General features: G+C 32.5%; 1 protein-coding gene across 1 annotated transcript in view; it reads right to left on the reverse strand.

The window, feature by feature from the left end:
* LOC124359871 (E3 ubiquitin-protein ligase TRIP12) overlaps nt 1-13,521 on the reverse strand; it is a 116,441-nt gene that overhangs the window by 46,289 nt on the left and 56,631 nt on the right. Inside the window, exons 13-15 of the mRNA XM_046812978.1 lie at nt 12,287-12,475; nt 10,530-10,691; nt 3,564-3,686 (exon numbers count right to left, since the gene is read on the reverse strand). Coding sequence (XP_046668934.1) covers nt 3,564-3,686; nt 10,530-10,691; nt 12,287-12,475 — 474 coding nt within the window. The remainder of the gene's footprint in view (nt 1-3,563; nt 3,687-10,529; nt 10,692-12,286; nt 12,476-13,521) is intronic.

Consider the following 13,521-nt stretch of genomic DNA (forward strand, 5'->3'; position numbering starts at 1 on the left):
TTCAATTTTGATTTTGTTTCACATAACATACAACATTCAATGAAAAGTTTTTAATGTACCATAATTTTTTCCCAACCTTCTTATATTATTTCTTGTACACAACACTATTAACCCTTTGAGGTCTCAATAAAAATTGCTTCGACTGTCCTCAGGTCGTATTTAATTTCTGTTAGTTTACAGTTCTTTGACAATACATAAATGCAATTTTTAAGTCCCTTTTTCTGCAACTTTTTAATTTTTTTCTCTTTATATATCAATGTAAATAACCTAAAAAGAATATTTACATTATTTTATAGTATTTTTTTTTATAACTTTAAGTAACATTTAAAAAATATAAAAAAGAAGTATAAAAATATAAAAACATAATTTTTATTTTTCTATACATATGTAATAAACCAAAATTACATGAATACAGGTGAAAAGGCACTAGGACCTCATCAGATACATGTTATTCATTATATTATATAATATATATATAATACATTATATATATTATAATTTTGCCTTGGTCCAGCCCTAGGCCTACTTTGGGTAACAGTCTAGCTCTTCCTCTTAGTCTACTAGTTTGTAGCCTAGGCCTACCTCTATTTTTTCATCTCCTTGTCCTACTTCTATCACATTATCCATGAATTGATCAAATTCTTCCCCATCATTACCTAAAGTTTCCAATCCAAACACATCACTTTCGTCGTCTAGGTTACCGGCGTCTAGGTTACCGTCATTTACCACAATGTTTTCAGAAGAATTTTCACTATGATTCAACTCAAAATCACTATCACGGTCTTCTTCAATAATCCGTTTTTCATTTTGGATACTAATTTCATTGAAAATACTATCACAATCATCTAATTCATCTAATATTTCGTCATCGATAAAACTTGTACTTGGACCAGCCATATTTGTAAACACGACGCAAGTGCAGACTTCAGTTGTATTGGTCTTCTATTTTCACTTCCAATGCCTCCTATATCGTGAATAAAGATCGACGTAGCATTCACGTAACCAAAACAGAAGTCCAAAGTACTGAATAACTCAAATACCGAACAGCAATAGGTTAGAAATGGCCAAACAAGCAGTGACATTATCCGGTCGACCTATTGTCGACATGCGAGCGTTCAGCGAAACTGCCGCGGTCGACCTATAGTCGACGACCGATCGCAAAGGGTTAAGGACTAAAAGAAAACAACACTATTAGTTTATTCATATAAATAAAATTTCCATGAATTTTCCACTAAAACACTGCAATTTCCCTAAATAACCTCGGTGACATAGGGAACCATTAACATATTTTTTCACTTTATATAAATGTCAAATACAACATATTTATATAATATTGTGGATTGCCTTTAAATGATCTACAACATGATAGCATTGACAACTACCATTGTCTTCTTTTGAAAATAATAATTTCACTTCAAATCTAAAGTTTTATTTTTTTCTGAGTAAAAATTTGTTTTTTTACATTTTAGTACAATGTTTTTAGTTTATATACATTTTTCAATATTCAGTTTAATAATGTTTAACCCTTTTAACCCCGGCCATTCAATCAAGTGATGTGCCAGAAATCCCAAGCCATTTTCAGACAAAATGTAAGGGTTTTGTAAAAAATTCATAACTCAGTTATTTATTAAGATATTTAGGTAATTCTTTTTTTGTTTTACTTCTTTATACATGTAGCTTACAGAAATATACAAATAAAATTATTATTTTGAAAGAAAAATTTTTTTACATACATATACATATATAAAAAATAAATAAAAATGAAAACATTTCAAGTTTGATCATGGAAACCATATAGATAAAAAAATATTTGACACAAAAATACCCATTTACTTTATGACATATTTAATCTTTAATAAAAGGAAACAAAAATTATAGGCCTACCTTATTTACAAGTGGAGTAACATCAATTTTTGTAAAGCCGTGTACATTTGTCTTTTTGCCATTTCTGGGCAAGGCAATGTAACAAGACCTTTGAAATTCACAGTACTTAAAATAAACATAAAACCAAAGTTATTTCTGACAAAATAACTAAAAATGTTCATAATCTAAATTTAAAAAAATTTTTAAAACAATATTTACATCACTACAAAATGTTTTAGCACTTGTGGTCACCAAAACAATTGGAGTCACTAATCACATCCACACCATTTGCAACTAGGTTACTAATTAGTGTATTTTCACTTACGGGAGACTTTGAACAATGTCTTTTACTCATTTTGAAATCAAACAAATAATAAACTAAACTTTAACTGCCGTACTTTACTCTGCTTTAACCTAAAACTGTGAAGAAAACGGAATATTCACAACCATGTGATATACAGCTGTCTGCAACAAGCGTGAGCAGTCAGTCGAGACAAACTGCAATTGCTCAGTCACAGACTGACAAAATACGAAGTCAAACCATTACAAACTAATATATTTCGATGCAAAATATCTTTGTGCACAAGTCTGTGAAATTTCAAAGCATTTGGTGAAATAGGTGGCCAGTAAAGTAATAAAAAGTGCACGTCTGCACTATACGGACGTCGGGAGTTGACGCCATTTTTACGACGTCCGTATATTACGGACGTCGGGGTTAAAAGGGTTAAAGCAAGCAGAAGAGCTTTCTGATATCCCCATAAATAACATTTTGTATACAGTATCTCCCAAACCCTTGCTATTATGCCAAAAACCTGTGGCACTTGCATATCACCCATAAACATATTTTGGCATTTCTTAGCAAGGTAAAAATGTTCACCTGTGACACTAAAAGGGTTAAAAAGAAAGATAAATCTTACTCAGATTTAGATACGTATTTGTTGCCTTGGGAAAGGGTCAGTTATTTAATTCCACAACACAATGCTTATTCATTGACTTTTAAAATTGAACTTATATAATGGAACAATTTAAACATAAATTTTCAATACATATATGGTACTGAATTTTTCTTCATTTTAATTTATTTAATTTTTTTTCAGGGACTGCGGCTTCTAGTGCACCCTCACTAACACCCTATTTCTCGAGGTACGGAACACCTCACTCTACATTTGCCTCTTAAAAACCCTAACATTCAGAGAATAATGTATGATTCTACCTTAGATAATATTAAGGAGTCATTTTATTTATAATTCAAAATAAAAAATCAATTACAACTAAACATGTCAATTATTCCAGACTTACCTTTAGCAATAGTTCAAATTAATTTAGTTCAGACACTATTTTGATACCATAATTGTACAAGGATACTATGAGCTTTAATAATTGTCTAGAACTGAATTCAGTAAAAGAAAATATAAGACCCCAAAAAATATTGTTCCATATTATATGCATTAATTTTGAAAAGTGAGGCCTGTCTCTATTGTTTTGCAAATTTCCATAGACCATAAGTTTGATGAATCTGTTTGAACTTATCTAACAGATTAAGGGATTTTTGTTAACAGATTAAGGGATTTTTGTACGGCATGAATTAGCCAGTCATTTTAAAAATCCATTTTTACGATTCTCTTTAGATATGTTTTAGAAAACATTTGAAACACAAAAGCTGAGATTACAAAGTTAAACACAAACAAGAGATGACTTACAAGTTGCTGAAGGTTTGTGAGCAATTCAGTGCTGGCAATCTCTTCCAGCTTGCTTGTATCATTCTGATAGCTGTCAACAAGTCGGCTGAACACAAGACATACACTCTCCACACTCTTCTTATCCTGCAAACAAACATCATTTTGAAGTTTTAAAAAGGGCATTGATTGTTTGGCTTACATTTACAGAAAGAATTTAAAGCAATGTAAATAACTGAGCCAACTAACTCTATCATGAAACACTGTTATAGAATAAATAAAAGTAAGTAATGTAAGGTTAGTTAGTTAACAAACAAAAACTGGTCAAATCTAAAATGAATATGGTTTTGAACATTTGTAAGCTCTTACAGACCTCAAAAGGTTTTATTTCTACCTGGTTTGTAACTTCCAGTTGAACCTTTACTGGGTACAACCAAAACCAGTGACTCACATCTAGGCAACCGCACAAAAATAACCCTACCTCCAATCTAACCATCTGTCACGCCAGAAAAGCATGAAAAAATTACCTTTGACCAATTTATTGATTAGATTACACATCAAAGCAAGAAATGTGATATTTACTGGTTTGATGTAGTAGTATTCTGTGGGATTAGTCTATTATTTATCACTTTCAGTGTTAATTTCAAATTACATACCTTTTTATAGAATGCTGGGCATTTTAGTGACAAAAAAAGTTAAAATTATTTTACACATACATTTTCCATAAAAATTCTTTAATTGTTTTCTTCTTTCTTTTGATTTAAAAATGGTTTATATCTGCTAAAAATTAAATAAAAAATCTTTTGGCTTATGTTATAAAATTGACTGTGGTACAGCGTGCTATGTTAAGATATGACTTAAGTTCACATTTAGTCCAGGAGTCTGTCAGACATGTAAATAAATGTTACATCAGTGTCAGCTAACTATATACAAACCCCCTAAAGTAGCAACTTTCAGTCTCTTTAGCTAGTTGTGTGACAGTGAAATAGCTGGACTATTATTTACGGCCAATTTTATCTGTATCAGGTAAGTAAAATATAATCAGAAAAAAAATTATCATTCATATATATATATATATATAATATATATATATATATATATATATATATATATACATTAAATTGTATAAATGGCAATAGCCTTATTTAATTTCAATAAACATTGAATCACAAAAAGTACTTGCTCTGCCGGGAGTCAAACCCGGATCTCTCACTTGCTGGGTGAATGTGCTACCATTACACCACAGAGCGCTTACTTTTTCCGATTCAATTATTTTGTATTTGGCCGTATCTGTCACATATGAATCACATCTGTTATATTTTTGTGATTCAATGTTTATTTAAATTAAATAAGGCTATTGCCATTTATACAATTTAATGTAAATAAAAGTCATTTGACAGGTATTAGTCTTCCGATCATGTGTCAGTTTACTTATTTAAACCCATATGTGACAGATACGGCCAAATACAAAATAATTGAATCGGAAAAAGTAAGCGCTCTGTGGTGTAATGGTAGCACATTCACCCGGCAAGTGAGAGATCCGGGTTCGACTCCCGGTGGAGCAAGTACTTTATATATATATATATATATATATATATATATATATATATATATATATATATTTAACCATTTAGTTTTTCATTTCAATCTCCACCATTAGTATTGCAAATGATGATCAATTTCTTAAAAATATTTCTCTATTGATTTCAAGAAAAACCAGGTTGGGTGATAAAAGTGTAAATCGGCTCTTTGTCTCCAAAACTATTAGTACAGGAGCCACAGTTAGGTGTTAAAGAGAAAATGTTTATATTATTTTACAATTTCTCACTCGAACATAGCAATTTTTTATTAATGATTATGTACAAATGTGCTACACTTTGTAGTTTTTTTTTGGTAGGTTACATTTTAAAACGAAGTAATTCTCGACACGTATACACAAAATAATCCAACGACTTCTGCTTTGTTTAATAAGCTCATTCAATACATTGTTTGTTTTCTAGTGATGAATTGTGTAACCTATATCCTGATAAGACATTGTGAAATGCATGAAAATAATGAATTAACCACAAGGCAGGCAACAACAAAACACCAAGTGCTTGACAACTGGTGGCCGGAATTATTTGCAGTGGCAGATGGTGCGGCGACAGCAGAGTCTTCAGAGAGGTATCTGGCAGGGTTTAAGATGATGAAAATTTTCTTAGCAAAAATGCTACAAGCTCTCAGACCTTTGAACAAAAATGTGATACGCTTGCACGCCGTTTTTAGAGAAAGGAGAAGGTTCAAACACTATCAATTAACTAGCTTAAGAAATGACCAAGGCTTAAATCCTTCATTCGGCCTATCTAGTGTAAATCAGGATATTATAAATGTAAACTCTAACACGTTAAATTAATATCACCAAAATGTACAGTGCCTGTCTAATAAAATTGGCATTGTTGAAAATTTATCTGTAGATTTGAATCTTGACTTTTTATGCTTCACTGAGCATTGGATGGCAGAAGAAGAGCTGAAGCAGTATTCGTATATTAACAACCTTAAATTGGCCGTTAGCTTTTGTAGATCTTCTAAACATGGTGGTGTGGCCATCTACACAAAGTACCGCCCGTCTCAGTTCAAGGTAATGCATAATTTTAACAAATTAGCAATAGAACTGGACTGTGAAATTGCTTGTGTAGAACTTTTAGATTTTAACATAGTGCTTTTGACTGTTTATAGAAGTCCAAGTGGCAATGTTGAATCTTTTCTTAAAGTTATGGAACAAGTTTTAAGTTACTTAAACAGATTGAACAAGGACTCGATTATCTGTGGAGACTTTAACCTTCATTTTACCAGTCAGGATAAAAACTCTGAATGTTTTATAAATCTGTGTGGAATGTTTGGTCTAAAAATGAACATTTTTGAGCCAACTAGAGGGGTTAACTGTTTGGATAATGTCTTCACTTCTCTTCAAGACAACATTGCTGTCTCGGTTGAGAACTTCCACGTCAGTGACCATTTAGGACAACTTGTTTCCGTCAGCCCTGAACTTGAGACTGCCAAACCTAAATCTGAACCAAAACTAGGTTATGTAAATAATGTTTTAGTAAATATAAATGACGACTCCATTAGGATATTTAAACACTATTTAAATAAAGAAAATTGGAGAGATGTAATTTTATCTAATGACTTAAATACTAGTTTTAATTTATTTCTAGATACTGTAATTTATTATTTTAATATGAGCTTTGTTAAAAACCGAAATAAAACTAAAGCAAACTTACCATTGCACAAACGTAGAAATCAAAGTAACAGTACAAAGTGGTACACTAATGAACTAAAATATATTAATAATTGGCTAGACTTGTTATATATGTTATCCAAATCAGGGCTAAATCAAACTAACACCTACAAACTTATGTACAGTAGGCAAAAAGCACTGTATAGTTACAAGATTAAGGAAGCTAAAAAGAAAGCAAACAGAAGCTATATTGAGGAATCTTGTAAACAGACTCGAGCCTTGTGGAATATTGTAAATAAAAACAAATCTAAAGTTATTAGTAATAAAGGCCTAAATGCTGTTACTCCTGATGATGTAAATACTTTTTTTGTAAATGTGGCAAGTGAAGCCAAGTCAAAATCAAGTAATGTAAATAGAGGATTAAGTTTTAACCAATTGTTGACTAATTTTAAGATTCCAGACAATGTACAGGAGTTTGGTTTTAAATGTGTAACTGAGAAATGTGTTTTGGAAGTAGTTAGGCAGCTTAAAGTGAAAAAAAAGCAGAGACCACTTTGACTTATCTAACACCCTGGTTAAAGACACCATTGCTTACTTTGTAACTCCTTTCACTGTTTTAATTAATAGAAGTTTATCTCAAGGCATTTTCCCTGATGTTTTAAAAATAACAAAAATCCTTCCTATCTTTAAGAAGGGAAAAATAGATCAGTTGAGCAACTATAGACCAATTGCACTTGTTCCTGTTCTATCTAAGGTTATGGAAATAATAATAGGTAAGCAACTAATGAATTACCTAGAATCAAACAAGCTGATCATCAATTCGCAATTTGGTTTTAGGAAAGGGCTCTCCATCACTGATGCCTTAATTAGTTTAGTTGACAAAGTTATGGAGTCATTTGAAAACAAAGCCTATGCTGCAGTAACGTTCTGTGATCTCAGCAAGGCCTTTGATTGTGTGTCACATGAGCTTCTTCTTCATAAGTTAAAATATTTAAATGTAAAAAATGTATCACTTAAGCTTTTAGAATCTTACTTAGAAAATAGAGTTCAATATGTCTCCTTAAGTAATAAGTATTCTTGCCTTTTACCTGTAAATTGTGGAGTGCCCCAGGGGTTTGTCCTTGGGCCTTTGCTCTTTTTAGTAATGATTAATGACCTTAGCGCATGTGTTCCAACAGAGGTCATCCTGTATGCTGATGATACCACCATCATCAACACACAGAAGATTGGCAGTCAAGCATTGGCATTAGCAAAATTCAATCAAAATTTTGTTCAAAATTGGTTGACTGCTAATGAATTGGTTTTAAATGAAGAAAAAACTTCCACAGTTCTTTTTGGAATTAAAGAAAAATCTGGTACGGCTGATAGTCTTCCAAAATTTCTGGGATTCACTTTGGATCCCACACTTAATTGGTCACCGCATATAATTGGCCTCAAAAAGAAACTGAGCAGCAGTATTTATGCTCTGAAGCGTCTGTGTGGTGAGTTGGATCAGGATGGCCTCCGCCAAGCTTACTGTGGCCTATTCCAGTGTCATATGATGTATGGGTTGATAGCATGGGGTAGCTCTGTCCATGCTCAAGATGTATTTCTTGTTAAAAAAAAAAAAATGCAATTCGTACTATAGCTGGAGTTGACAGGTTTGAACACTGTAGAACTTTATTTAAAGATCCTGGATTACTAACCTTGTTCTCATTGTATATTCTCCAATGTCTGATTTATGTACGGAAAAATAGAGACAGGGTTCAACATAGAGGTGAGATCCATGCACATGAGACTAGATTTAAGCATTATGTCGACATGCCTCAAACTAGACTCCATAAGAGTGATAAGAGCCCATTGATTATGTCTAGTAAATGCCTTAATAAAATTCCTCTAGAGATAAGACTGCTTAACAATGCTAGTTTTAAGATAAGAGTTGAGGAATTTTTGTTAAAAAAATGCTTTGTCTCTATCCAGGAGTTCATGAATGGACAGTGGACAATCTTAGACTTTAAGATATAACTGTGAGTATAAGTATGATAAAATTTGTGACTTGCCCATGTATTTTTGTATGAAATATTTATGTGGCCAATAAATGATTCTGATTCTGATACTATCGTTGGAATTGCAATAAAATTTTCTAAATAGTTGGTGCCTAGTAATTTTTTATAACTTTAATGTTTTTTTTATTTGACTAAAAATTTTCAACAGATACTATCTTTTTAACCCTATTAACACGTTCGCTACCTGTAGTGGCGGCGCATATTTGCGCTTCGCCCGGGTCACCGTGACAGACCAACGTTACAAAATGAGGTTTGTTCTACACAGACCGAGAATAATTGGTGTGAGACTAACCACAGACCAAGGATAAAATATTGTTTGAATTGAGCTATAATTCAACAAAATAACCTAAAATGTACGTCTGTAATGTTCTTATTTAGGGGGGACCATATATTGCAAATGAAGTTTGCGTAATTTTTACGGCGGCGCATATGTGGGACGCTCGGTCTATAGCATCAAAATCTTAACATTTAGACCAAGCATCATAAAGCTATCCAAAAAGTCACTATTTATTTGCTCAATTACTGTAGGTTTTAGGGTAAAACAAGTTTCAATCAAACATGCATATCTATGAATGATAGTATTTTTAATTCATGGTACAAAAGCTTAATCAACAGAGTCATGAAATACACGTTACCATAAATGTATTATTATACATATCTTATTAGGCTATAGGCCTACAATAATTTTAAGTTTAGCAAAATTAAAAAAGGAAAATATAAGAAAATTTAAGTAGAAATAAAGTTTATTTTAGAAAACTATAAATCATGGTACAAAAACACAAATGGGGTTGTTATTATACTATACAAGACATAATTACACGAAATATATACTGTTAACCCATATGTTACCAAAAATAACTATTTAACAAAATAAGTGAACATTTATATAAGTTATTAAATTTACACTTATATTCAGAATGTTCCACGTTACATTATATTTAAGTGCTCACACATTTCATAGTCTAATAATTATTGTGCCACTGGTTATAACAAGTTGGAATTAAATAGGCCATGATAGGACGTAAAACTTTTTAAGATATCCAGAGACCAAGCGTCCCACATGTGAGCCAGACATCCCCATAGACCAATACAAAAGTATCAAGCCTCTAAAATAGACCAGTCGCGATTTTTTACGTTGGCAATAATAGCTTGGCATGCAAACCAGCGGCGCAAATATGGGACGTCAGTCTATTTGAGGTGCCCCGAAGCGGCGCATATTTGGGACGCCGGTGCACGGGAAGAAACGCGCGGCTCATATTTGAGCCGGCTGGTCTGTGGGTATACGACTTTTCTTAACATGGTGGTAGCGAACGTGTTAAAGAACATAAATATTTTACTTTATTTTTCCCTTAACTATTCAAGCCATTGTAGCAAATTTAGTTTTTTTTAGCTTTACAAGTTTTAGATATAATTGTTTTATAAAAAATACAAAATGGCGGATAGCGGTTAAACAAAGGAAATTGGAAAAATTTATTCATCATTTTTAGCTTAAAATCACAGTTAAAATCTGAAAATGCAAAGCCTGTCCAACCTTTTTTTACACCCTGTATGTTTATACAGGGCCCTGTATATACTAAAACTTTATACAGAATTTATTGAATCATATTCTGGTAAAATTCACAGGAAACATTTTTTTTAAGTTTTAATGGTGAGTGTTTAAAAAAAAATATTAGAAAAATATTATAAGATACTAGGAATATTTTGCTATATTGGGTAAAATGTGATTACCTGTTGCGTAAGCCGAGAGGCTAGGAGGGGCAAGGACTGGGAAACCAGATGAAACTCCTCAGCATGCAGGTTCTGGCAGCAGTTGGCTGTGATTGCAAGGGCAGCTCTCTGGGCATTAATGCTGAAGAAATCGAGATACATCAGGCAAGCTGACACCCCACGCTGTAAATACAAAAACCAACATCAATATTACTTACTTACTATACCTGAATTATATTTCTATTAATAACTGGGTGAAAACACATATATCCTCAAATAGAATATCTTCTTGTTTCAAAAGTCAATTTCAGTATTAAAAAAATTAATAAACAATAGAAATGCATTGTATTTTAATCAAGGGTTATGATAACTTGGCAGTACTAAATTATGAGATATATGACATTGATTAGTTTTATTTCCATTTCATATTTGTGTGGATCTGTTTCTTAATTATCCTCTTATAATTTATTTAACTTTTCCAAATCAAAGAAAATGTAAGTACTATTAACATACTGCTGTAGTACCTTTTCAGTATCATAGCATCACTATTCAAGATGGTGTAGCCTAGTGTAAAAAGTGCTGTTGTCGTTTATTAACATGATCTGATAAAGTGCTTCTGTCGTTTATTTAGATGCTCCATATTTGTTGCTCTAACAGAATATAATATAGAGGTGAAAAGACCTAAGAGAAACACTCGTGGAGAGAATTCTGTCAGACTATTGATAAGGTACAAAACTGTTTGTGCAAAACCAAAAAGTCATAGGTCGAAGCCCCATAAATGTGGCAGGTACCATACTTAGTGAAGATGGGACTCACACTGAGGAAACCCTTCAGTGTTTACTGATCACACACTTCCCAGGATATTTTCAGATCCTTCGAAACAGCTGCCAGTGAAAGATGGCCAGAATGTAGAGAGCTCTTCTAAGTAGAACTTGAACTATACAAAGACTGTCGTCTCCTATGGAATCAAATAGACCTTAAAGTCATTTAAACCATTTAAATCACTAGGTGCCGATGCAAATCTCGCTGCTCTCATGCAGGAAAGTGTGGAATTGGTATTAGCTCTACTCATGCGACTGTCCAGAACGAGCCTAGCGACAGAAATTATACCTTCATCTGGGAGGATCTCTAGAGTTATTTTTATCCCGTGGCCAGGTAAGTCCTACTTTGATGTTGCACAAGCTTATAGACCTATAAGTTTAATATCCTTCTCTCTTAAGACCATGGAGAAGATTCTAGATAGGCTTTTAAGGGATACAATTCTCATTAATCACCCCTTATATTCAAACCATCATGCATACCAGTAATTTTGTGAACAGTCCTACACTGCTTGGTTGGTAAGATTGAACAAGCTATTGTACAAAAGGAAATAGTCTTCGCAGTATTCCTTGATATATAAGGAACTTTTGATAACAGGAGTACCCACTCAATAGCTTACATCTAGGTGCACTTAATAAAAATAAACTACCAGATAAATTTCTACGTATATCTAGTAAAAAAGATTTTGTTACATTTGGAACAGAGTTTGTAGTTGAAATATGTTTTAGAAAAATGCATGAGTGGTTGGTGTAAGACACTGTACAACAGTCAGTTTTGTGTGCCAGCACTTCGAGGATTAACAATGATATATGTACTATTTTGAACATAATATACAAAGTGCATTTTACCTAAAGAAGCAGATTAATAACCTATTCTGACAAAATTAAAATTGGAAGTTATTTCTTGATACTCATTATTTCAAAGCAGTACAATAACAATGTCTAAAACTTAGTACTAACCGCTTGCAAGATGGCCTTGCTATGTCTCCGGGACAACATCTCCAAGGCAGTGAGACTCTGCTCGGCAACATCCATACACTGAATAACCTGCAGCTTCTCCAAGAACACCGGCACAGCGTCCAGGACCACCGCAGATGAGCGGGGCAGCGCTTCCATCATGTACGTCAAGGCTCGGCAGGCATGGTTCATCTACACAACCCACATCTCTTATTGTAACAATGACCACCATACTTAACAGTTTAAAATGGTCAAACACAAGCTTTAATAATAATATTACCTATGACATAAACATAGCCAAAGTCTATGTTGCAGTACTCTTACTGTATGAAAATATACATTTAATTAATTACATTTATTTTAACCCTTTGAGTGCCACGGGTATTTTCCGAAGGCGTATGCATAAAGTGCCACGCTGTTTTTCGCATATTTGTAAGTTTGTGGGAAAAAAGCTGTTGTAAAATAACTACCAAACAGATTTCCATCATTTTGCTGTTGTTTTTTTTCTTATTAAATGCAGAATATGATACATATCGTTACAAATAAAATTTGATTTATAAAAATATAAAAATTTCAGTATTTATAAAAAAAGTTTTTTACTTTTGTATAAAAAGTTAAGTTTCGACCTAATTTGTGTGTATACGGTATTTTTAAGATTTTTTTTCTTTATACCATGATAAAGGCCATATGATTCTAAATAAAACCCATGTGTAATATCTTATTCTAGAATTTTAAAAACAAGGCATTATATGTATTAAAAAAATGCTGCCCGGTACCCGACATTTTATAAACTGTACTTCATTTGTCAGAGTTTAGAAATTACTTAGTAATGATGTAGTTTTCCCAATAAATCTAATAAAACATTAATACAACACAAATAAATATAATTAGTAAATTTAGAAACAAATACTTGCTAACATATTTACATAAAAGTTTACATTTACTAAATAATAACCCTAATAATATTTACATTGAAAATTCACGTTTTTCGCTTGAACACAACTCAAATCATACATTACTTTTGTAAAGAAATACAGTAAAATACTGTATAAGTTACTATTTTATTTTGTATTTACTCAAATGCTTGGTTATCGGCACATAAATAACAAGAAAGGCCGTTACGCAACACGGTACTACTCGACCGCTACGTCGCGTGACTGGAAGACAGAATCATCGTACAGGTACTTATCACAGCCCACTATTTTTGGACGAGTTTTCCTTATCAGAGATCAAAATAA

The sequence above is a fragment of the Homalodisca vitripennis genome, chromosome 4 (assembly GCF_021130785.1).
Source record: "Homalodisca vitripennis isolate AUS2020 chromosome 4, UT_GWSS_2.1, whole genome shotgun sequence".
Lineage (NCBI taxonomy): Eukaryota > Metazoa > Arthropoda > Insecta > Hemiptera > Cicadellidae > Homalodisca > Homalodisca vitripennis.